General features: G+C 37.5%; 2 protein-coding genes across 11 annotated transcripts in view; both read left to right on the top strand.

The window, feature by feature from the left end:
• Positions 1-25,755, top strand: part of LOC112574489 (rho GTPase-activating protein 45-like) — a 36,097-nt gene extending 10,342 nt beyond the window's left edge. Inside the window, exons 10-30 of one of the 10 annotated variants that reach the window (XM_025255610.1) lie at positions 287-433; positions 669-746; positions 916-975; positions 1,382-1,438; positions 2,041-2,180; positions 2,907-3,004; positions 3,207-3,416; positions 4,502-4,590; positions 4,852-4,983; positions 6,338-6,475; positions 6,650-6,706; positions 7,017-7,135; positions 7,938-8,018; positions 8,347-8,428; positions 9,499-9,592; positions 10,090-10,135; positions 10,281-10,431; positions 10,673-10,772; positions 13,408-13,554; positions 16,650-16,680; positions 18,333-18,468. In XM_025255610.1, the coding sequence (XP_025111395.1) occupies positions 287-433; positions 669-746; positions 916-975; positions 1,382-1,438; positions 2,041-2,180; positions 2,907-3,004; positions 3,207-3,416; positions 4,502-4,590; positions 4,852-4,983; positions 6,338-6,475; positions 6,650-6,706; positions 7,017-7,135; positions 7,938-8,018; positions 8,347-8,428; positions 9,499-9,592; positions 10,090-10,135; positions 10,281-10,431; positions 10,673-10,772; positions 13,408-13,554; positions 16,650-16,678 (2,055 nt within the window). In that variant the 3' untranslated portion in view covers positions 16,679-16,680; positions 18,333-18,468. Of the gene's footprint in view, positions 1-286; positions 434-668; positions 747-915; positions 976-1,381; positions 1,439-2,040; positions 2,181-2,906; positions 3,005-3,206; positions 3,417-4,501; positions 4,591-4,851; positions 4,984-6,337; positions 6,476-6,649; positions 6,707-7,016; positions 7,136-7,937; positions 8,019-8,346; positions 8,429-9,498; positions 9,593-10,089; positions 10,136-10,280; positions 10,432-10,672; positions 10,773-13,407; positions 13,555-16,649 lie in introns of all 10 variants that reach the window. The other 9 variants (XM_025255611.1, XM_025255607.1, XM_025255606.1 and 6 more) reach the window with 9 other exon arrangements.
• LOC112573792 (uncharacterized serine-rich protein C215.13-like) lies at positions 19,279-19,737 on the top strand. Its single transcript, XM_025254391.1, has one exon. The coding sequence runs from the start codon at positions 19,279-19,281 to the stop codon at positions 19,735-19,737; it is 459 nt and encodes a 152-aa protein (XP_025110176.1).
• Positions 25,756-26,507: the final 752 nt, after the last annotated feature.

The following is a 26,507-nucleotide window of genomic DNA, read 5'->3' as shown; positions in this document are numbered from 1 at the left end:
GATGCCTAATCCATAATGATCTGATTTCTTTTTTTTTTTTTTTTTTTTTTTTTTAGGCTGGACCATTACAAACCCTAAAAAATACTGTCTTACCGACACATTTTCTGTAAAGGTGCTATTGTACTGCTATAAATATTTTACACATACATATACATAAAGATACACACATCTTTACATTTATGACCTATTTTTGTGTAATTTAACTTTGTCACAGCATACTTAACGTCTTCTATTCTGTCTTTTCGTTAGTTGCTCATAACTGGTCTATACTGAAATGTTTGTGCAGCATGAGACAGTCAGTAACCTCAGAAAGGCACAAGCTATGTATATAAGCCGTCAGCAGGAGTTTGAAAGGGCCAGAGAAGCCGTCTTGAAATCTGACAGTGAGAAGCTTGATAAACGCAAAAAGCTGGAGGAAGAGACCATGCATAAAGTATGCTGTTTTGCTGTATGACTTCATTTTTTTTTTTTTTAATTAAAAATTTTTTAAAAAGAAAAAGCTTCTTGTTTAATTTCACTTTTTTATATGTGATTATATTTATGCGTGTGCAAATGGACGGGCACAAAAACATTTTCAAATTTAACACACTTGTGTTCGTGTGCTCACACAGTTTGCTTGTAACAATTTTATATGGAATTCTAAGAGGTTGTTCATTGTTTCTGTCCAGGCTGCTGAAGCAGAAACAACTTACAAGGCATGTGTTGCTGAAGCAAATTTGAGACAAAGGGCTCTTGAGAAAACAAAGGTATGATAACTGAAATGTATGTTTTGTCAGGCACATCCTTGTCCATGATAATATTTAACTGTAAATTCTAGAAGCTATTTGTGTGCGAGTGTAGTGCTATCTGTGTTTCATGTGTCTGCGTGTCACAGAAGTTTTGTGCATATGCCACCTAATGGCCTTTCTTTCTTAGGGTGAGCTGTTGGCAACACTTAGAGAACAGATGCTTCTGTGTGACAAAGACATTAGAACTGTAAGTTTGGGGGGCTTTTGTTTCTACTAGCATGAAATGGTATATGTCGTTGTTTATAAAGCATATAAATTACTTTTTGAACATAATAAAGTTTTACTGCATTTAAAAACCTATGTCATAGTTTTACAAGTCTAACTATATAAAATCTCAGTGAACATGCCGATGATAATTGCCATTTTAATCAAGAATAGCATGATTTTTCTAAATAGATATTGTTGGTATTTGCAAGGAAATAGATAAAATGAGCTAGCTGAGCAATCACTTGTTTAAAAAAGAAAATGATTGTGGTTATCATATGGCATACTGTCATAGGAAAAAGACTTGTGTACAAATGAAGACAGCACTTTATGTTTGTAATAATAAAGCAACTTTCTGATATTAATTGCATTGGTTGATGTTCTTCCAGGTAGCTGTGGAATATTTTGACCTGCTGCACACTGTATGGTCACCTTTACCTATTCAGGTCAGCTTATGTAAATTAGTAACTGTATATATTTTTTTTTTTTGGATAATAGCCTTTTTCATATGCATATAGGTGTATATATAAAGAACCATCACCTTGCATAATGAATGCATTTGTATTTTGCAAGTCCCGTCGCATTCACTACCGTTTACTGACCGTCACTATATCTTTTTTTTAAAATTTTTTTTAAAGTGCAACTATTTAAAATTTATCAGCCACTTATTAGTCAGCATGCAAAACCTTGAAAGCAGAAAGGAGGTAGAAGAGTAAAGGAGTATTTGTCCAAGTTTTTACACCTTCCAATACCATTTACACATTTATTCTCTTTGTATTAAAGGCCGAAGTCGTCCCTCCTGAGTGAAGTGAGTGGTATCGCCCGTGCGAGGGAAGGTAGCAGTACATGCGGTGCGGAATGCTAGTGGCCAGTCATCTTCAATTACACCACCGGGTACTCCTACCTTCCCTCGCACGGGCGAAACCATTTCAAAACACGCCCACTTCGACTTCGGCCTTTAACTCCCTCAAAAAGGCTTGGTTCAAACAGCTTCAAAAAGTGCTTGTAGCAATCTTGTGTCACATGATATTTTTGCTTGTATTCACAGTATCAGATGCTCAGTGACAGCAGTAAAGAGTATGAGCCTGGAAGCCAATATGCCGAGTTCATCATGCGACTGCCTGCTGGTACTTCCCGCCCTCACAAAACAGAAGAGTTCATGTTTGAACCGTATGTTCCTGGACAAAAGTAAGTGCTATATTTACATATTTTTCCAGTTAAATTTTCCCAAGACAGTGAAAATGGTTCACACAAGACATTGTCAAGAGAACTATGAGGTTGTAGAGTTGCTTTAGATTATATGGCTTCTCACCAAGTGTGATACCCAAGTCCCCTGTAGCATTCAGGAGGTGGCTAAATGACAAACACTGTCAGAATGGTCAGTCTTCATGAAAAATCAGAATAAAAAAACAGGCTTAAGTGGTTAAAGGAATGAAAGGATTAAAGGTCTGTTTGGTGCAAATTTGTTCTAATGACTTGACAAAACTTAGCATACTATACTATTTCCCCAAATATGGGTTATCCCCCACTTTTGTTCTAGATATGCCTACCAAGATCACCAACAGTTAAAATTTGTGATGTAAAGCAGATATGCCTAATTAGTATTTTGCCCCAGCTCCTTCATTGGCTGTACTCTTGTCAATGTAAAAATATCCGTGTATAATCCTGATATCTGTGCTGTTGACTTCTTTGTGTGCATGGTGTGATGTTATATCTTGAGAACAGAAATGCAATATTGGGAAGTAATATTTTGTATCAAGATAAATACTGTCAGTGGAACCCCACTAGTTGTGTATCTGTGGAGAAAAATGTCAGTCTGATTACAGAAGTGTAGTAATTACAATCCCAGGTTGTCAACAAAGTAGTTGTTTAGTCATCATTTGTTTGTTTTGTCTTTTTTAAAATGTTTCACAGAGCTGGTGAAGGAAGAAAGACTAGTGTGCATTCTAATGGATCTTCTGGTGAACACATGCATTCAAATGAGGGCTCACCTGTGTCCTCACCTCGTAGAGGTAGGTTGTATTGCTTTTTAGCTTTTCTAAAACGCTGTCTCTACCTCAGATACTCTTCTATAGACAAAGTTATAGATTCAGAGTCAATTTTGCAGATGTATACTTAAAGCTTATGTAATTAAAGTATACAGGGGGTCTTTTGCTTGAAGGGTTAAGACTACATGATTAATGAATGCAATGAAAGTTTTTTTTATTTGCATAGACAAGTACAGAAGTCCAGTTCGGGCATGGTCCCAGACAGCCACACACACTGTTCAGCAAACAGGTGGCAGTGACACTGACAGTGCCAGTGGCAGCAGTAAGTCCCGGGACTCGTCACCAAGCAGTAGCCCTCATGATTTGCTATGCCGCAAGATTGTCTCTTCGCAGTCCCTTGATGAATTGACAGAGGAAGATGGTGAAAAAATCCATGGTAACACTCTGGTTTTTATATAAATTTTGACATGTTTTTTATGTGTAATAGTTGAGTGAAGCAGTCTGTCGATGTTTTATTTTATAAAATGCATGAATATGGGCGTATGCCAATTTCTCATAATAGTTAAAATCATATGTAATTTGTATTTTTAATACAAGAGGATATAAGAGGATATAATTTGCTCATATTAAAATTGTCTCGTTTGAATCTCGTATACTTGAGAAGCTTGGAGCACTGCACATTCATTCTACTTAATGTCAAGAATGATGACAAGGTGGAGTGAGATGAAGAGGAGGGGGGGATAAAAAATATTAAGCAACTTTTGTTGGCGGTATATACACAATATAATGTTTGTGTAGGTAAATATAGATTACTATTTGATTTTTCAAGATAACTGACATCAGAGGATGTTTTATGCTAATGCAACAGAAAGTGTCCAGATGTTTGCTAGTCAGAGTGTCTATAAGATTCACAGACTAAAAATATTGGATATATATATATAACCTTGACATTCACATTAAGTGAGCAGAAATAAACTGTTCCTACCTCAGCCTATTGTGAAACAGCACTTGTAAATCTAAAGCAAATCAAACTTTATTGTCTGTCCAGGGAAGTCTAAGACAGAAATTTTTCTTTTGCTCACAAGCCCAACAACATATACAAACATAATACGAGCATAATAAACATAATATGAGCATTACACAACAAAATTGCCAGACATACCCATACAAGACATTCAACACACATGCATACCTACACCTTCTCTCACATGTGAAACCTCCTAAGGAGGATGTCATGTAGTATGGCAGCCCTATGAGTCCTTCTGCCTCTTATTTAGGATGGTGATGGCTGCTGGCACGAAGGACCTCTGATTGGCAGTTTTTTGCACATGTGGCACTTTGTAGCACCTGCCTGAGAGCAACAGCTGAAATTTGGGATGGAGAGGGTGTGTTTGGTCTTACATGATGTTATGTCCCACCTTTCTAACTGCATGAAGATAAAGTCAGAAAGTGGCAGCTGATGATTGTGATGCTGGGTCAGACTACTTGTTTTTGTGCTGTAATAGTTCTGCTGTTTTGCAGTTCAACATGTACAAGAGAGGAGGGCTCAGATGCGGCGGAACATGACTGTGGCTGGAGAAGAGGCCCTTGATTTACCTGGGCTGCTGGCGGTATGTTGGTGCTTTGTGGATTCTGCATGGTCTTTCTTGTTTTTTTTCTGAAATATCCCAGTATTTGCTTTTTAAGTCAGCTATGAAACTTTCAAGCAGCAACTATGTTATTTAACTATTTTTACACAAATATTGTCTTAACTGCAGGCTGTATGCTCTAATGTGAGCATGAATCATCTATATACATGTCTTCACAACAACATCATCATCATTATCATTATCATAAATGCTTGCAGTACCTTGCTTTTTCTCCTTTTTGAGCATCAGCAGGGACGCCGTAACACCACATTTGGTGTGGACTTTCAGGAGCAGGTGGAGCGGTATAAATCACAGGTTCCTCCAATCATGACCAAATGCTTGGCTGAAATAGAACGCCGGGGAGTTATGATCAGAGTAAGAAAGTTATCTTTCCTGTCTAGCTTGTGCCATTGTCTTGTCTGTTTGGTACTTGACTCAGGCACACTGTTCTTTTTCTACATGTGGCATTCGTTTACATGGCTAGCTGCTTTGCCATGACATAGCCTTGGTAGCTGGCTTTGCATAAAACTTCAATTTCTGGTGCTCTCTTGTCTGGTAGCTCTCACAACAACCTGTCCGCAACATGCAGACAGTATGTGATCGCACGTTTTTGACAAAACATAAAGATCTGCCTGTGGGCTTATTATTTTTTCTCTGCCCAAAACAACAATACTTATAAGTTTACCAAGGATGGATATCAAGTTGCCAGTGGATGGCTAAGGGTAATAATCCATGCTGGGACAGATGATACACTAGCACTTAATCCAGCTATACAGAAGCTTCATGATTTTTACAAATAAACAAATTTGGGAAGTCAACACATATATTCCTCTGAGTGGTTGCCTTGTACTGGCGGAATCAAGGTATGTGCTCACAACTAGCGCTCGAGAAACAAAGGATGCTTGGGTCTCTTTTTTTTTTTTAGTCAGTTGCACAGGCTCAACCATAGACATGGCACATCCAGGCATTTCACCTAATGCTAGTAGGCTGAAGGTTCCAGGACTCTTATCTTGGAGAGTGAGACAAGCAGTTGTGACCTCCAGGTATAATGCTATAATGCTTTAGTGTTACTTTAAATTTCTAATTTACAAAAGTATACAAAAACATACAATTTTCCATACCAGAAAATACCAAACCACTTAGTACTTTAGTGTTCGAAACGACACGAAAATGAACATAAAGTTTATCAAAATGTTACCTAGTCTAGGAAAGGATTATTAAACAAAACATTCCTTCTTCCACACACAGTACAAATGTCTAGCCACTCCGACAGTCACACCTGGGAATGCAAGTACATTGTTCACAGAAGACCAGTATGTGGTGACCTGTGAATTTCCATTTATCAGCATGTGCTGCTCACATAACATTCAACGGCTTAGCAAATGAACAATGCTACACGATTGCTTTCACATACAAAGTCTGCAGAGGGTTGCTATGTCCAGCAATAGTTTCTGATATAGCTGACTTGTTGTGATTATTGTACTGCATGTGTAACTCTCTTTCAAGGTGCAGATGGGTATTGTTTTTATAGCGTCAATTTGTATCAGATGTTTTTATAGCATTCTAATAGTAATTTGTATCACAGATGTTTTCAGTTGGGAGGAAGGAGGGACTGGATAAAGGTTTGAATGTTTGGGCCCTGGAGGAAATTATATGTGAAGTGCTGCATTTTGGGTGTGTTGTACAAATTTAATACATTATGAATGAATACGGTACATTTATCATGCAGGGTATATACAGAGTTTCTGGTGTGAAAAGCAAAGTGGAGAGTCTCTGTCAGCGTTTTGACATCAATCCAGAACTAGTGGATTTAGAAGAGGTGCACCCAAATATCATCTCTAATGTTCTCAAGCTTTACCTTAGACAGGTCAGTTCAATGTGGTTTTCATGTGCATTACATCTTTTAAAGCTGTTATATGTGTACAATCTAATTTTCTTCTTATGTTTTCCACAGGATCTTTACTGATGCTTAATCAAATTTATTTCATTGAGCTTGATTAGGTAGAATGTGGCATCTGATTTTTTTTTTCTCTTATCCCAGCTTCCTGAGCCACTGCTGACTTTCAGGCTTTATTCTGACTTTATCCACTTGGCAAAGGTAAGTAAGTCATTGTTTTAAGCTTTATTGTCTTTTGACATGACTAGAGTATCTAGATTAGTTTTAGCAGTTGAATGACTTTTCAGCCTTGAGCATTTATTATGTGCAAATGTTTATCCATTTGTTTGGCAACTGTATTTGCTTTTTTTGCAGGACTAAGTCGTACTTACTTGTAATAATCAGCTAACATTGATGGTAAAAAGAACCTCTAAGAGCTGGTGGCGTTGACTACCAGAAATTCTTGGCTATCTATGCAGTATGCAACTATCATTAAGGTTTTCATCTATTGTTTGTGGCTTAATATGTGCAGGAGAGTATGTCTGGGAGTTTACAGGGGGACAAGCTGGTAGAATCTTTGAGTGCAATAGTCCACCGTCTACCTTTGTCCAACTTTAAGACGTGTGCTGTACTCATGCATCATCTGCACAGGTAAATGGTTGCCACAATTAAACAGTGGAATATACAGCATAGCTTAATAAAGCTCACATGCACAAGATGTAGTTGTATATAATATGCTTATGTGCATTTTTATTTTTTATTTGTATAGCTCTCTTGACCTTTTGTATCAAAAGATGTGATGAGGAAACTTTAAATCACTAAGAATCCTCTGTATATTAAAGCTTCATTGTAATGATTTTAAGTGGATAAATTTTGTGATCATGGTTTTTTTTTTTTAAAGTGATGTTAAAAGTAGTTTGGTGGTTCTATTGTAAACTTGGTTAAAACAGATAAAAAAATTGCAGAAGTCATGCAGTTGCACAAAATTGACACCCTACTATGCCCAAAGACATGAAGCGAACATCATCAGCAAGAAGAAGAATTTGTGAACTAAATACTGTGCAACAACATTAACTTCTCATTGTTTTGTTTTCAATTCATATAAAAAATTGACAAATATATTGAGAAACGACTAAGGAAATCTTCACATTTTAAATTTATGACACAGACTGAGGAAATTACAACTGACCACTTAAATCAAAGGCCTTGTATTCTGCCTTGTATCAGTTGCATTTTTCCTGATGAGTAAGCAACATAATATCATCAGCCTGAAAGTCAATTTTTGGTTGTAATTCATTATGTTAACAGCTGGCTCGATACTTTATGACTAAACTACGAAACTACCTTTAGTGTACAAGTACAGGGTCACAAGCAGAGTGTACATGTATGTGTGTTTGTATGTGTGCATGTGTGGTGCTTATGTAATGTGTGTACACTTTTCATGCCTCCACAGAGTTGCAACGCACAGTGATGAAAATCAGATGAGCTCTAGCAATTTGGGTATTGTCTTTGGACCAACACTTCTCCGTCCACTGTAAGAATATGCCTTATCTTTTGATGCATCTTTTCACTTTGAAAATCAAACAGAAAGGTTTGAAGTTCTTTAAATGTGGTGAGACTTTGAAAAAAGAATAAGTTTTCCTTGTGTGTTCAAACATGTTTTGGGCATAGCATTGTTAGCTTTTCTAGGCAGTCCTAGCTTGCTGTCACCCTCCTCCAGCCTGTAGTAATTATAGTTTTTGCTGTATAGCTCTTGTTGGGAAAAAAGCAAGAAAATGGGCTTCACACATCATTGTCTGGCTTTCTTTTGATTGCGAAATGTTTGTAACTTTGAAGTTAAACAGCCGAATGTGTGATAACAGGGAAGGAACAGCATCCCTTGCTTCCCTTGTTGATACGCCTCATCAGACTCGTGCAGTTGAGCTGCTTATCACTAATGCAGAGGTATGTATCTTTCCTCACGTTTTATTTGTGATATTTGTTTAATCATATGTATTTGGTTGTTCTGGTTTAAGTGTTGTTTTTTTTTTGTTTTTTGTTTTTTTTTGTTTAACTTATTGAGGAATTTGCATGTTCCATGGCATGTAATTCTCTGCGATATCGGAGGGGAGAGGGGACCTGTTTCTCATAATTTTATAATTTTTTGCCCAGAAATTTAAAAAATCAAAACAAAATTATGTTATGAACGGGGTCTGTAAAAGTACTGCTTACTGAGCAGTCTGTTAAAAGTCCTCTCTCCCACCCCAAGCAAGATCAAATGCTGATGAACAGAAGGCTCAAAGCTGACAGATTAGTTTGCTAGTAGAGTGTTGTCCAGGGGAGAGGACATGGGGCCTCTCTGGGAAAGGTGAAATGAAGGCTACATTTGAGACAGCCACCATGTCTCATAGCAAAGCAGATCACAGCAGTCTCTACAATCTCACAATATTAACAAAAACCAAACAGGCTGAGATATTATAAAGCATTTCCTATCAGAGCTCAATAAAAGTAAAAAACATTTTTCAGAGAATTGGCCTGGCTAGTCAAGGACAAAAGACTAAACCAAAAATGAATAGGCTGGTAAGCTTATCTTTAGATATAAAGTTAAACATCACCGGTGAAGATTCGTAGCAAGGAAAACATAATTTCATAGACAAAGAAAAATCTGTTTGATTTTTTTTTAATCTACATCTTCAATTTCTTGGAGATTATTAAAACTTCTGTATAATGGTAATCTCTCATTCAATATGTTGTGTTTGTATTGGTAAGTTCTATGGTCTCTGTTAATGTTTAGAAATTCATACTGATTAAATTCATTTTACAGATGATTTTTATTGCCTGTTTGTTTGATGTAAATCTGTGTTCACTTCTGAAGAATTTGATGCTTGTTTCTTACTGATTAAATTTCCTCTGATTTTTTTAGGTTGGACCATAGCAAGTCCAGATTTTTTTCTTTCAGAAATCTTGATAACTGCTTGAAGAGGTAGTTTTTTCCCTTGACTAGTTGCCTCACATTATTGCTAACTTTATCTCAGGCTTTGTTTGGACCTGGCGACAACTTTCAGCTGTTCCCTGACCAGACACCTGTGGAAGCCATGGAGGACTCGGCTGATGGTCTTACAATCAGTGGTGTGCATTCCCTTTAAGCTTGAAAGATTTATTAGTGGTGGGCACTGTTTGAGGGAGGAGAGAATACCAGTAAAGAGGTCATGTTTGTTTAGTGAGGGGGCTGGCAGGTCACAGGCATTGTTAGTGTGTTTATATTGTGTACAAAATGCTGGAATGCTGTAAAGAGATATTTCTTTTGGGGATTTTCATTCTGCACCAAGAGACTTAGATTACTAATCTATATTAGCTGCTAAACTATTTTTCTGCCATCCATTTAATAGGAGCTGTTTTTAGCAAAATGTCTGTGGCAAAATGTTATGCATATGAGATTTTGGCTCTCACTGCATTGTCTCCCTTGCTGTGATATAGCATTAGTTGTTGGCATGGCATAAAGCTCAAATGACCAAGGATTGCCTCCCACACCCATGATAAGAATGGTCTTATGCATTTTGTACTTTTTTGGCTGGACACTTTTAAAAAGTATTTGCACTCATGTTTGTGCAATATTGTTTTTGCAGTGCCATCCAGTTCAACCGAGCCAAGTCCTGAAAAATCTCCAGCTAAGTGCGTATTTCTGTAAGATATGTAATTTACTCATTTGTTATTTGCTCACTGAATTATTAACTTTATTTCATTCCTTAAATAATCTTGTTCATTCTTAAACTCAGCTGACTCAGCATGTCAAGAATTTTACTTCATACTTCTTCAGAGAGTCCACTGGAACAGCCGCTGCTTCAGGTTTCTCTCCCACATCCATGCCCTCATATACCCATGCTGCAGGTGATGCCCCTCCCTCCTCACTTCTGCCAGAAGACAAAATACTGTTTGTGTCGGAGGATGAACCTTCCTCCATGCTAGAGGTAAAAGAAAGTGCACTTTGCTGTCTGTAGTATGTCAACAAATATTTATTTTTTTTAAGTCTTCTTAAAAAGCCACGTGGTTGGTTTTTTTTTTTTTTGTACATAAGTGTTTTTCTTGCACCCATCATTTCATGTTATGTCGCTGCTGTGGCACAAGTCTTGTACATAGACCACTGTTGTTAGCAGGTCACATGAATGCTGCATGTTGTACATACATCTTCTGGCTTTGCTGGTCTTCCAGCCTTCTGCTGCAGACTTCTCTTTGCCAGGAAGCACCACTGCCAGTCAGGAAGGTGATGATGCTGTGTTTGCAGATCCTGCTAGTGGAACGGCACCCCTGGGTAAACATGTGTTTCATCTGCATGCTCTGTGTGCCTGAATTCTTATCTGTAGATGTTCTATAGGTGCCAGCTACATGCTAATTGTCCTGCTGTGTCTCGCTTGCTTAGTGATTGTGAATGATGTACAAACTTTCATGGCACTATCTTGCACAAAATGACTTATTTTCTTATCTTGAATGTCAGTTTTGCCCTTTTTGCAAAAACTATCACCTCCACTATCTCATTTTTGCCTGTATGTCTATTACTGTTTTGTCACTTGCTATTAAACTCTCCTGATTTGTTGATCTTTTATAAGAGTTTATATACCACATTTCCATACTTACCAAAAACCTCAACACACTTTACAAGAAAAAACAGATGCAAATTCACTTAATGCACATAGAGACAAAGACTAAGCATTTCAGAAATACACATGAACAGCCATAACACGACAGAAAATTCTGCTCACTGGGCATGTTAGGGTACCTCAGCATGAGAAGGTTTGGCAGACAGTGCAGGCTGAAAAGGGTGAGTTTGAAATATACTATATAGCAGTTGTAGTATGCCCTCCAGATTCCAAGCAGTAATGTGTGATCCAGTGGTGACAGGTTCATAAGAATACATAGCAAATGCTTGTCAGTACCTTTATTTCTCCATCTGTTCTTTCTTTAATGAAGAGCTTGTTGCAAGCATGCGATGTTAAGAGGTAGTTTATGCTTGACATGTAGACATTTAACTATTCACCTTAATCTGATTTAATGTTGTTCAATTATTACCAGTGCATTTGATGAAACTTCATCCCTTTGTGAGCTGTTCAGTCAGTAAATGCTTTATGTCACAAACTTATCATTACATTTGTTTACAGCATGACCGGCATTGTAAATCTTTTATCTGGTAAATACCTTACTGTGCATCATATTCTAACGTCGTCTGAATATTTGTTTTTGATGTGCAAAATGATGGGAGGTACACTGGTATATGCAGTTAAGTTTAGAGATGGATGTATTCCTCTCTGCTTTACATTAAACAATCTAAGGAAAGAGCAGCTAGATGGATTGTATTCTTGTCACATCATTCATTACCAAGTTGATAATACTAAATGTAACGGATAGATCAGTGGTTCTCAAAGTATTTCAGACCACGGACCACTTTACTAAAGTAAAAAATACAGCGGACCATCAAGGCCTAAAATCACTATGTACCGTGAATTTCACATTTAAATTGCTGCATTTGCTTCATTACAATTCAAAACTAAATATACTTTTGTAATAGTAGTATAGTAATAAGTTGACATAAAATTACATACTCCTCAAAGTACACATAACAATTAAAAATAAAGAAGTGCACTGCATTACTAAGGAGCAATGGATGATGTGGTTAAATGACAAAATGTTTGTGTTGTGAAATAAAGACTTAGTTGGTAAGTGAGCGCTTTATGTGAACGAGCAATAGGTATCGATAAAATTAAAACTCATGTGAAATCGATACCGAACTAATTAGGGTATCTGGTGATTTAAACATCTCTTTGCTGACGTATGATGACTGTCAGCCTCAGGTCACCTGACTTATGCATGCGGCCCAAAAGTGGTCTGCAGAGCACACTTTGAGAACCACTGGATAGGTGGATGTACGCTGTATCAAGCTAACCCTGAAGTGAATTTGACATGATAATTAGAATCATCAGCAGCACAAGAATGTTAGCTGGATATTCAATGCCTAGCAGTCACATTAAAAAATGTATTTTAGCTTTGTTTCTGTTTGCAATGACCCATCATAAGTTTTACTATAGTGTGAAAGCCTAGACGTCATCACTTACCTGGCTTACTTGAGTGGGATTTTTTCCATGAATTGTTTTCTCAAGATTGAGACAAGGTTCATGCCATGGCTCTACTCCTGCCTACAATATTTAGGCAAATTGCTGGTGGTTATACTTCAATAAACTCAATATTTTTTCAGCTGTTTTTGTACTTGTAAACGCTGGCACGGCATAAAACTCAACCAGCTTGTAGACATTATTGACAAGCAAAGAGATAAACACTGTATAAACTGGATTATAAAACATTTATAAACAATTACAAGTATAAATCACTCATACAAGCTTTTGCTCCTACTTTTACCATTTACAAACTTTTTCTTTTTTTGTGTGTGGATAGAACTTTTTATGTTTTACTATTCTTATTACTATGTTTCAACAGAACTGCTTCATAAGAAGTCAGTGTAACTCTTAACAGTTTAGGGGCTACTGTTCTGCCATTGAGTGGATTTGGTTTTTAAGATGTACACATTTATCTGAAGTGTTGAATATCAAAATAACTTTTAATCTATTAACCTTTTTCATACCTAGCATGCTTGTTTATTTCTCTTGTGTCTCACCATTGCTGTGTATTCTGGAGGATGTAGCTTTGATACAGGATATACAGAGTGTACACAAAAGAAGCAGTGTATGTGTGTAACCAGAAGGGCAATGGCATTTTCAGCATCAGAAGCTTTCTTCCATCACCTTAGCTTGGTGTCTTCCTCGTGGTGATGGGTTTAAAGCATGAAGACATGACACTTTCTGGAGTAGTTTTTCATGGTGGAGGCTTGGATATCTTGTGTTCCCCTGTCCCCCAAGCCTTTTCCTGCCATCTTTCTTGAGGCTGAAGTCTTGTTGCAGGCCAGGGGCCAGACACTGACGCAGATGACAGCAGCATGTCTGATCTGGATGATGATGATGGTCTTCCAGATTCTCTGCTCCCAGACAAGTCTCGTGGCCCTCTCTCACAATCCCATGCTCGCTTTCTCACACCACACTGTATTGCAGGTACAGTTTTTACAATCAGGGACATTTCTTCTTGACATGGTCCTGAGATTTTTCCAGCTCTGCAGCTACTTGGGACTGAAGACACAAAATCCATTATGTCTAAGGCCATTTAAAGTAATAGTAATTATAGCAGTCATTTGTATAGCACTTTTTTCAACATACAAGAGAACTTGTAGCAACGTACAATATGGTGCAAACTGAGAGATACTACAATATACAATACACTTTTACCAAAAACAGGCATACCTCTGCCAAAGGTATCTTATATTGTCTACTCCCATCAAGAAGAGTTACTGTGATCAGACTGCATTCTGTGTTAATATGACAAGGACATGTCAACAGTACTTGCAGTAATTTTAAAACTCGTTCTGCATTAGATTACAGGAAAATGCAAAGCTGCTAATAGGTATTAGGCATTATAATAGGATTAGCTTGCATTGTGTTGTATAGATGTCATTTATAGTGCAGAATACACAACCATAGCATGATCTGTAAACAATCTTTCTTACAAGGCTTTGTTGTAAACACCTGCAATTATGGTTTCTTCATAAATCAAACATTCTAGACAACGTATTTTTTTTTAACTTGCAAAAATATTCATCAGAGTTATGGTCTTCTGACAAGAACTTCCTTCCAGATGCAGATTTATTCTTTTTCTACTCTGCATTGAGATGCTATACGTGTGTTCTGTCACTGATGCAAAGAAGCACAGTAAAGGCTTCTCCTCTCAAACACCAATCAGCTGATCAACGCTGATGAACATTAAGAGACTGCACCCAAAAATATTATGAGAAGTTATTTTCTCCATAGTTCCTCGTTGGTCTTGATGAAGAAGAGCTGGCCTTGTCACAAAGATCACACATGAATCCTTGACCTGAGGCAGGTGGAACATGAGTTAGGCACAAACAAAATGTGACAATGTCTAGATGTTGGGAATAGGTAGGTGACTGAGCAAGGCACAGGCCCGTATTGACCAGACATGGTGTGGCAAGGAGAATGATGAGAGAGCAAGTGCCTTGTTCTTCTAAACTTGAAAAATGCTGAGATGAGCAAGAGAAAGAAAACTCGGTTTACCTTTGGAGGCTGAATTGGCCTAAAAGGAATTTCGACTTCTGACAGGTTCATCCCTCAAGACTTGCTCCTGCCATTTTTCCAACCAGCTAACACAGCGAGTTGAGTTGCAGAGCATGCTGCAGTGGTTGCTGTTTGCCAGATCTTGGCCTGACCCCATTTGGGGGTGAAATGATCCATGACCAGAAGAAACAGGCTCAAACTCGGAAGCACTTAACTACCATGAACACGTAGGTAACTATATTAAAAGACTGATGTCAAAGGAGGTAACCCCCTAAGTTGCAGCACCACTAGCAGGCTGGCAGCTTACAATCAAGGGAGAAAATTTCACATGGTTAAAGGGCATGGTTTGGTGTGAGGAACCATTCTAGTCTTGCATGCAGTTTGTAGTGCATGTCCTCACTGTGGTGTTATTGTGGGCTTTTTTTGATGACCTGCCAGAGACCAATAGATCTGCAGCCCTCTGCATTAATGTTTTCCTGCCACTTAAGAATTGTTGTAGAGCTTCACTATCATTTTGCATTTTAATCTCCACTGAATGTGCAAAATTATGAACATAAGGTTTTTGTTAGACAAATTAAGTAATAGAAGTGGCAGTATGGCAGTTATAGACTAGTTGCAGAAGCTGAGAATCGAACACAAATTTAAACATGACGTATGCAGTAACTCCAAGAGAATGACAGAGAAATATTATTTGCCAGGGATGACAAAACCTTGCAGTGCCTGAACCATCTGCATTTTCGGCTTTGAGGTTTTCTCACATAGTACTTGTTCACAAGATAACATTTCTTGATACATTTCTTCCAGCAGTTAACTGAAATGTTGTATTCATGGTAAATGGGCTCTGGGTCACATTAACATGCAGAAAAGACCCCAGCTCTACTGAAGTGCTGTAACAGTCTGTACTCTTCCTGCATTTCTGGACTATTGTAATTTCTCATTATTAATTTTATGTTTGTTTACATGCAGTATAAACATCTTTTTTTCGAACTGCTACAGTCCATTGTGAAATATTATGGACTATATCTAGTTTTCTTGAAAAATACATTCAGATCTTTTTGACATGATTTATCAATGTATGATACTGTTTAAAAATATTAGTTATTCTTATACTGAAATAAACAGATTATTATATCAGCAGACATAAAAATTTACACATAATTTCACCATGAAACAGGATGTAATGCAAAACAAAAGATTAGTTTGAACATGGTGCTCTAACAAACTATGCACAAAGAAAGGACATGGTAATTTTGTTTCCCAAGAATGTTTTCTCTGACTGGACCATTTGGAAGTGTATTTGGGGTCAAGCAAAATTGGCCAATCAAATTACAGGGTTTTCTTTTCTCAGCTTAGTTTCTTTCATTGGATTTGTTGAACAGATTTAATACGTCTGAATACTTAGTATTAATCTTCAGCTCTAACTAAATGGCCTTTCTCTGCCCCCCTCCCCATCCCCCAGGTCTTAAAATGTAACATTTGGGAACGACAGAAGTTGTATAATCAAGTGCTGGTACCCAGGAAAAGAGGGGAAATTGTGCATTCTCTTTAGGCAGCATTTGCAGCCTGCCATTTTTTGGAATACTGTAACAGATTTTTCAGATATTGTCCTGTTTTGGGGTAATTTAGAATTACTACATTGATGTATAGTCATAATTAGTATAATTCTTACATTTTGTCTTTCTCCACCTACCCTCCAAAAATCCGTCCATGCTGTGGTGTATTTTCTATATGAGCATACACACACATATATAGATATGCACGTAAACTAAACTGGTAGAGAAGTGAAAAAGTTATGGATGAATGAGTAACTTTTTAATGCTCAGACCATCAATAGTCTTTTGGTTTTTTGTTGTATATGCCCTTTTAAAAGCAGTCTGACAGGGTGAGTTGTCAATATAGGAAACCAGGTTATTTAACAAAGTTTGCTTCATGCTTTTAATGGAGAATATTTCAAAATTGATCCTATACACACTGTGCTTATTAGTTCTCATGCATGCTATTTTATGTTTTTGCATTTGCAGCACTGAAGTTTCCAAACTTTCCATATTGAAGGTATACTGTGTTGGTGAGACTGATTTCTTCGCAGTAAACCATGCTGGTTAGGCAGAGTTGTGGGCTGGTAGCATAATATTGGTGTGATGTTTCTCTCATTCTTGTGTGGTTTTTATCCCTCCTTATTCATTATGAAGGCCACAAATAACTGTCATTGTTGTGCTGGTAGCAAGTGTTGTATTTTAAGTTTGCACATCTTTAACAGAGATAGTGTGTAGCTGTTGTTTGTGTTGTGATTCTTCCGTTTTGTTTGAGGAACTTATATGGTGCGTTCTCACTTGGCTACTGCAATAATGCTAGAGGATACAAGCCAGTCAGCAGAAAAGTGGTGGTGGTGCAAGGGGGAAAAAAATCAATTCTAGATGTAAGAGTATTGCTGCAATGTACCAAATATTTGCATTTTAGCAGTGCTGTAATTTGCTAAAAATGTGCATTTGACAGATGCTGCAAATCATCACTTTTCCTTGAGACTTGCTTTGGGCATTTCTTATTTTTGTGGATCACATGATGCATTTAAAATTTTGTTTGTTCAGGGGCTTTTTGGTACAGGCTTTATGCATGTTTGATATGCTATTTTATTATTATATTTATTTCTCCTGTAATGCAGCATATTACTCAGTTTGACAGAGCTTTTCATCATTTCACTATGAACTCATCCCGTTGATCAATCAAGTTTCGATCTCTGCCAGAGGGTTTGCAAAGTAAATAAACAGAAATGGAAAACTGTAACTAAAGTTGATAAATTTTTATCATAAACTGACTCCTGAAATAGGAGGGAGGGAAGAAGGAATTACTGTTTTCTTAATCAGTAGAGCCCATCCTGTTATTTTCTGATGACCATTATATATTAGAGCCCATCCTGTTATTTTCTGATGACCATTATACACTAGAGCCCATCTTGATATTTTCTGATGAGCATTATACATTAGAGCCCATCCTGATATAGTTGGATGACCATTGGCTTTCATGCAATGCATGCAGATGGTTTGGCTTTTTCCTCGTTGCTTAGAAATATTTATCATCAACTGCGAACTCGAACATTAGGTATGATTGACCATTTTGTCATCCTTTACAAAGTCTATGTACTTCCCATGGAAAACCAGTTAACACAGTTATGATGCTCATGCTTTACTTCCATTTGTTTTTAAAATTGAGATGGACATTATGGTGAACTGGTTATGAGGTCTTTGTTGGTGAGAATTTATTTGCAATTACAGTCATAAAGTTAATGCATTTCTTTTTTTGTGTGTAGATGTTCAACTGCAAAACATTTTAATGAAACCACCATAGACAAAATCTCTGTTTTCATTCAAAATATCTTTAAGTTTTTTTTAATTAGTATTTGAGTAGTGGTTGAAGGAATTTCATTTAATTTGGATAAAATTAAACGACAAAACTTTCAAAAATGTGCACAAGATAAATGATAATTTTTTTGTTCTCACAGGCATTTAGAAATAGCTGGTGAATAGTATTTTGTGTCAAATGATTTTAAATACATTCCACTCTTTCAACCTGGCTGCCACCTTTGTTTGCTCATACTTCTGATTAAAACTATTTTTATGTGTGCTTGCTTGTGTAATTATTAAAAAAACAAGTGTTCATGCTGCACTTACAGTAAACTATGTTTAACCTCAAAGTGCATTTGATTTCAGGAAATAACATTGCTGTTGCTAAGATGGTCCCAAGATACGCTGTAGCCACTGCGCCACTGTCATCATTAGCATGTACGCAGCCTGCAGCACCTCCCTCAGCAACTACACTGGCACCACTATCAAAACCTGTTCCCCTAACAATGAAATCACCTGGACAACCGACTGAAGGTTCGCAGACATCTGTTCCAGTGGCACCATCCACAACAGCTGAAGCATCAAAGCCAGAAACCATTCCCTTATTGCAAACTGTGAGCACAGTTCAGCAGCCATTCCCAGCAGTGCAGCCATCATCTGCACCTCTGGCTGAGGCCGAAACAGATGCTGCCTTCTCTGTGGTGGACAGCTCCACTTGGCCAGGGCCAGCCAGCCGGATATCAGGGAGTTATCCCCTGAGCATAGCTTTCAAGGGTCATCCGTCAACTGCCTCCACCACTTCCCTGTCTTCAGTTTCTGATGGCAACACCAGTCCTGGCCGAGATAGCCGAGCAGATCGCTTCAAACTAGAACAGAGGAAACTCTTGTCAGCCATCAAGTCAGACCCTAAATTAGGTATCATGCTGTCAGGTGAGAGTGGCAGTGTTATAAAAGATGTAACAATGCCATCAGTGGATAGTAAAGTCAAAGCGAGTTCAGAGAACCAAGATGATGGTGCCATGAAAACTATCATTGAAGATGAAAACAAGGAAAGCAGTCCTAGAGATGACAAACAAAGAAAGCAGTTGGTTAAATCATTTAGCTTAGATGTCGATGAAGATATTTGTAGTGCAGAGATCAAAGATAAAGAAGAGTTACAAAGGTCAGTCACAGGCAGGGATGATGAAAAAGGGAAAGTGGTCAACAGCCTGAAAAAACTGAGGCCAGCCAGACATCGTTACAGACAGAGTCACCTCCCCGCGGAGGTACCAAGTTGGGAACAAGCTTAATTTCCAGGTCAGACTTATCAGCTATGCGATCCTCGTCTTCCATCACTAGCAAGCCTGCAACAGCCTCTTCCACAAAGATCCGCACTGCAACGACCAGTGCTGGTCAGCGTCGGGCAAACATCTTGGGCCTAAGTAGTACCACTTCAGCTGGTGGGGTGGCTGGAAGCTCAGGCGTAAGCAGTGGTCGGCCTGTCTTGACACGATACTCCTCCAGTACAAACAGTGGCGTGTCTGCTTCATCTCCTCGACGTCCATCTGGCTCACAAGCCACAGGTTCCACTTCACTTAGTCGCTCATCGTCGGGACCATCCAGCAGCTCAGGCCACAAGCACAGTGGCACAGTCTCCACATCCATCAATACCAGCTCCATGCGTCATAGCTTCGAGTCATCTCTTAGATCTTACAGTGCCTCTTCATCATCTTCCACTTCTTCAGCCACAACAGACACAGCTTCTGCCTTCGTAAGGGTGGATCTTCTGTAACAAGGATCGGAGCATCTGGAGTGAAAACAAGCAGCAGCTCTGTGGGGCCACCTAAATCCATTGCACCCTCCAGGACATCTGTCAGTGGCAAGTCTGCAGAGGCAGGGACTAACAGCACCAATAGAAACACAGTAGCTTCGGTTCCCACAGCACCCTCATCCTCTTCCAATCCAAGTCGAAAGTTTCATGAAAAGTGCCATGACCCAAAGGCTGGAGAGACAAGCTGCCAGACTTCTGCTTCCGGTGTTATGGCCAAGGGACTGAGCCAGGACCGCACGCCACGCTTTGTGTAGACCAAACTATTGCATGTCATGTTTTGTCAAGTGTCTTATTTTTGGACCATGTTCTCTAGTGTCTGGGGGAGTGCTTCTGTAACATGAATAAGGAAAGACAATAGCAAGAATGACTAAATGTCTTGTGAGTGGACCTCAAAAACTGGTTTTTAAACTTAAATGACAGATTTCATGCATATTTTGCAAATTTTGTATCTAACAAATTATTAATTTTGTGTCTTTAGGCAAGATTCATTTTTTTTTCCCACTTTACAGTTTTTATCAGTTTATTTTGTAGCAACAAGATTTTTTTTGAGGATGCAAAACAGTAAGTTGTGAAAAAATTTATAAAGTAGTGTATGTGCACACACTTATTGGTGCATACTTATATGTGTGCATGCATGTTTGTGTAGGTGCATTCACATGTCGAGGTGAGATTGGGAGGGAATTTGCATGCATTTATGCTTGTGTCAGCATGTGCATATATTTCCACCCTAGTATAAAGGTAGATCCATTTACATGATTGATCTGTTGTGAAGAAAGAATATAGAAAGGTACCTTGACATGCAGATTGAGATTTTGTACTTTCCACACCTGCTTATAGTATGTTCAGAGTATATTAAAGTCCTGGACACACCAGCAGCAAGAAAATATGGATTTAAAAAAAAATTTAAAGGTAAGAAGAGCTCATGTGATGTTTTGGGATAGTTCTTGGCTTTCATATTTTTATACAAATATGACTTTGTATTGACATACTGTTTTTATTTAGCTTTGCTACAGCTATAAAGCTGGCAGGGTTATAGCAGCTGTTTTTTTTTAAATGTGTATTGTATAAAGTTTATTTGAGAGTTCAACTGAACTAGGAATATTGTAGTCTAAAAAGACATGTTTTCCATTACTTTTTAACACACTGTTTAATACACTTTTAAAATCCCTTCACAAAATGTATTCAATATCTGTTCCCAAGCTGTTTTTCTCCGTTTGCTTCATTACAGTAAAAAAATCCTTATGGCAGATTTGTACACTTCCAGGCTGGAGAACAAAGTAGCCAGTTTTAAAATGTGAAATTTGCATCATTTCACATGTAATTCCCTGCATTTTTTTTTTTTTTTTTTTTTTTAGAACAGATATCAGAAGCTGTGAGATAAATTTATTTACACTGTGTCCACAGTTTATTGTTTTGCAGCATTTAGACCACTTTAATGCCAAGGCACCAACATAACATGTCGGCAAGAACTTTAGATGTGGCATATGTCTTGAGCTTTGGGCATCACCAGGGCAGGTGCCTTTGTCTTGACCTTTTTGCTGGATCAGGACATTGCTTTCTAGATTCTGGACTGGTTAATAACTGGTATTATCTTCTTTACCCATAGATAGTGTCTGTGCTCTAGGATCTTGAAATATACATGACACTGTAATACTTGCACACCTTTAACGAGATCAGAGAGGATGTAAACTTCATTTATCTACAAGCTGAGTACACTGTAGTATGTGTACACCTTAAGTGATCAGAGATGTGATCTTGACCTGTCTTTAATCCCAGAACCAAGAGCGTGTGGAAACCTGTTAGCTTGGCTAGAGTTAGTCTTGTTTCTTATGCTTGGACTTTTGTTCTATAGATGCAGTCTGTTTATCTTGTTGTTTATGCCTGCATTTGCTTAAGTGATGTGAGGAGACGTTTACACGTACATTTGTTTCAATGATGATGACAGGATGCATATTGCTTTTTACATCGACTAAATCATCTCATAATTTGATGTGATGCAGTGATGTTCTGCTGTCTAGTCCTCAACTTTCTATTATGGACTCCTGAAACCACACCCTTTTTTTCCTGCAGTCATCTAGAAAATTCAAGGATTGAATCTCTCTTCGCAATCCTTGTAAACATCCTTACTGAGTTTGTGCTGAGCAATGTTTGCTACATGTATGGCTTATTGTCATGTCACACCTCTGTGGCAACTTGAAGACTCCTAGTTGTTGCAAATCATAATACCACACCAAAGTGCTAAGGTGATTTGATTAGACCATGTGCATCATTTCTGTGGGAACTGCAAACTTTCCTCAGACAGTAAATCAAACAAGGCCCTTTGGCAGAGAACTGTGCTGTCAGGTGACTTCTGTTCACGGTGTTCTTTGCATCAGGTTTCATTAGCTTGCCTCGCCCATATCTTGCTTATGAAGACTGATATTCAGGCCTGCATGGGTGGAAGTATCTGTTTCATGCCAGCCTATGTATTGAATGAGCTATTATCACAGGGTGTTTGGGACTGCATCTCAGGACTTGATGCTTCTTGCTGAATTCTTAGTCATCTTAAAGCATGCACTGTGATACAAGGTGTGCAAGCGAACTACACATAAACTTTATAATTCTATGTTGGTCTTGTTTGCCCCCTTCATTTCTTATTTTAGGACTTCTTCACAACATATTATTCTACTAATACATCTTGGAGACATTGTAATTAAGGTGAGATCTGTCAAGGGAGTTGTAAATTTTGTCCTTTGCTGATGGACTATACATAATGTGAAAAGCCTCTGCTTGAGTAGATACATATTTATCACGGACCATCATCAGTAAAGGTCCGTGACATGCATTTTTTATTAATTTTTTTTTTTTTTTGTCTTTAAATTGTATCCATAGAAAAACTGGTGAATACTTTTTTTTTTGGTTAATTTTTGTAGTGTGTAGTGTGCTGTCTCAAAAACTGCAATATTTTCATGTTTTCAGAGTTTTGTCTTTTATCGCAACCTCAATAGAAATCCATATTTGTGAAGGTTTGGGGCACTATTTAGGGTAAATTTGCCTTTAATCTACTGGAATAATATGCCATTTCAGCCACTTGGTAAAGTGTATAGAAAAATGTTTGTCAGTTGGCTGAAACAATTTTGTACTTTCATTTAAGAATGGTCTTTAGGTTTGGTTTTGTTTGGTTTTTTAGGTAGATTGCTTTTTATTATTAAAAAATATTTTTTCCATATTTTTACAAGTAAAAATAACCAGGGTAAATTTCAGTGAGTGAATGAGCTATGTAAGGAATGAAGCTCTTTGCTTCATAATTTCTTTTGTAAGAAATGTTGAGGGTCAGTGCAAAGTTTGTGTCCACCCTTGATCATTATTTTGACTGGTTCACAAATTTCACTCAATGACTTGATAGGAATCAGGAACACCCACTTCTAGTCTTGGGGAGAAAACAATGTTTGGGAGATGTCTTTTTCTATGGGCCTATGTTATTGGTAACGAGTAGAAGATGAACCCAGATGTTTCATGAAAATAAAATAGTTAATTTCTGCATTAATGGCTCAACACCATCTAGACAGTTTAAAAACAATTAATTGTTATTTCTTGAATTCCGTTACTGTGTGTGTATGCATGCAATCGCACATTTTTGGCATCAGCTATATTAACGTTTATGCTGGCCTGGTGTTTTCATAATTCAAGTGACTTCTTCAAGTTGTTTTGTTGAAAAATTAATTCTTAGAAAACCAATGCATTGCCATAGAAGCTGTGACATGGTGCTAGTATTAAATCTAGTGTAGGATAAAGGTCTGGGGATATTGTGACACTAATCAGAATTTTACTGATACCATTACATTTCCTAAATATTACAGATTGTTATGGGACAGTGACAGCTTTATATTGTTCAGATGTGATGAGATTTGAAGAGGTGTAATATTATTGGTATAGATACAAGCTGTGAGCTATTACTGTACACTGTATGTGTGTCCATTATAAAATGGTAAGTATGATATTTGGTGCCTTGTTCTATCGGATGTTGTGACCCAGAGGTCTAACATGGATATTATTGTGAGCTGTTCATGATACATCTAAAGATCTGACACATGTGACACTAGATTTATTTTGTTGCAGTGGTATTTTTAGATTTAAGATATTACTACTGACTGATTAATGACCATGACATTTTAGGTCCATGAGGTATATTACTCTATACAAGTCTAACAAATTGTCTGTTTAAACTGCCCACCGGGAAAAATAAAGTTGATCATTGTCAGTGACAGGAATGATATTGTGGAATACTCTAGAAAACAGTCCAGGGAGAGAGATGAACAAATTTGATATTATTCTAAGCAATTATTTGACAGCATTCGTAGATCTTATAGTTGTGATATTACTGTTATATTACTCTATGATATTACTCTGTTATATACATGTGACAGTTGTGATATTACTGCATATTGCATCTTGGTTATACCATGTGTAGATCAAAGATGCGCTCGCTATTTGAAATCATGTCACTCTTAGACATAGACAACCATCTTTAGAGTTGTGTCCATCTATGATCATCAGTTAAGCCCTGTCTCTGTGGGTGAGTGTGTGTGTGAGAGAAGTGAGAGACTTAGGCAGACCAAGGATTTTCTTCCACCACCACCTCTTTCATCCATTTGATCATTAACTTGTGAGGTGTACGTTATAGGAGCTTTCCATGTTTCTGATCATCTTCATTGTCCAGGTCCTGTATAACTTTTACATTTCTTGCATGCAAACATGACCTACTGGTATCTCAGGATCTTTTGGTATTCAGAATGGTATATGCACCTTTAGACAATTAAAACCTGAGCATAAATTCCCGTTTTAATAACTTGGACAATCATACAAACAAAGTATTTCAGAGCTTGGGAAACAAATCCAGTTTTATAGTTTGAAGTATCTGATTTTGCTGTTGCATGTACCAGACTTTGATGATTCTATCATTATATTTAATACCAAATGATACATTTTTAAAATAGACTTAAGAGCTACAACAGGAAAAAAAAGAAAGACTTAAGTGCAGGCGTTACAAAATGTAAATAATTCTGTTTGCTTTTTGCTTTACATCTGTTTATAAAACTGCTGGTGATCTTTTTTTTTTTAAGATTATACAATTTCTTTTCATGCCTGGTAATTCTGTCTCCGTTAAGGTCCCAGAAAAAAACAGGTATGTTTCCAAAGTATTGAGCATAAAATTTACTGTAGCACTAACGAAATTGTGTGTACTATAAAGCTAAAATCTGATTTTGAAGTGATACAATTATTTTGTTTTACTGGATTTTGATACACTGACTTTTGATTATTTACTGTAGTTGGCAAGCAGGCATTGGTGTCTGCCTACTGACACAGTAGCAGTCAGTGTTATACAGCATACCCCATATTGCAGCATGTTAAGATGATTAATGTGTGATTACATGCACGAGGGGAAATGGACAGACAGTCCATCTTACATATAAGCCTTTTAAAATTTTGGCAAATCTTTTTAAAGTTATTTACTTTTTTTTTTTAAATTTCGCTCCATATTCACTGCTTAGCATTTATCCATACATACACCATCTCAAGATTCATGGAATACAGTTTTCCCCAAAGCTGAATGAAAGTTAAGGACCTTGTTTGGCAAGCCACAATCAAATAATTAAAAATGAAGACCAAGCCATAGCTGTGCATCCAATTTTATACTCAGCTATCAGCTATGCTGAAGCAGTTTGTGTTTAACTATGTCCAGTGTTTAGTAAATGTACTCAGCACACCTGTATACTCTGTATAATGTATACTAGTCAATTAGGGGACAATACTGTATTTAGCTGTGGTTACTTTTGTTTGGTCACACTCATTGTCTACTCAGAGATTTTTATCCATGTCAGACTGCCTGGTGAGTAAAGACCTATGCTGAGGTAACTCTCCCAGTCCACAACATTTCTTAATCTCTGCTGTTGTACAATGGTCTTTTTTACTGGTACATAATAAAATGATTTATTTCGAGCTGCTATTGTCTGTTCTGTATTGTGTGCTATTGTTTGAAATCTTCAAAACATTAGGATAGAGAGTTCTTGAAGTGATTAGATTATAAGCAGAAAAAGAGTCCTAGAAGATATGAGCATTTTGCCAGCAAGGTGGTTCCATGGCTGGGTCAACTGAAGAAAGTTTGCATGGGTGTGAAATTGGTATCTGAATCTGGAGATGAATTATTTTTACACCCATGTTATGCAGCAAACTTTTCCCAGTTGATCCAGGTGTTGAATGGATACCGGACTCCGTAGAGGGTCGCGAGAGGCAAGGCAGTGAGAGAGAAGATGGCCACTGTCCTAACAACAAGCTGGTCTTGACCAAAGAGTGGTCTCACTTCACAACAGCCAAAAGGTCACAAATAGCTCTACCTCTAGCTTGACCAGTTTTGGCACCTTGCAGTAAGTGAATCAAGAGTTTGTCTACCAAGTCTTAAGAATGCTAGAAAATAAAAAGAAAATGCCTGCAACAGTTATTCAGTGAAAATTATTCTTTAAATGTTAAACAGAAAAAGCAAAGTTGAAACTACATATCTTGTTTCATAAAACTGTGTAAAGTAACGTTTCTTTGCTTCATTTTCAGGAGTGTAAACAGATTTATTTATTATCTAGAACACATACTGAAGGAAAAATCATCACCTTCATGTTCTTATTCAATTTCAAGTTTTTAGGACTATAATTACAGTGTATCACCTAAATATATCTGTGCTTTGTAATATTTCCCATGTA

This window comes from Pomacea canaliculata, linkage group LG10 (genome assembly GCF_003073045.1).
Source record: "Pomacea canaliculata isolate SZHN2017 linkage group LG10, ASM307304v1, whole genome shotgun sequence".
In the NCBI taxonomy this organism is placed as follows: domain Eukaryota; kingdom Metazoa; phylum Mollusca; class Gastropoda; order Architaenioglossa; family Ampullariidae; genus Pomacea; species Pomacea canaliculata.
Note: the sequence above shows the minus strand (reverse complement) of the source record. Positions and strands in the feature narration are given on the sequence as shown.

Bases quoted from the DNA above. Each gene is read 5' to 3' on its own strand.
- LOC112573792 (XM_025254391.1), top strand. From the start codon at position 19,279: ATGCGATCCTCGTCTTCCATCACTAGCAAGCCTGCAACAGCCTCTTCC.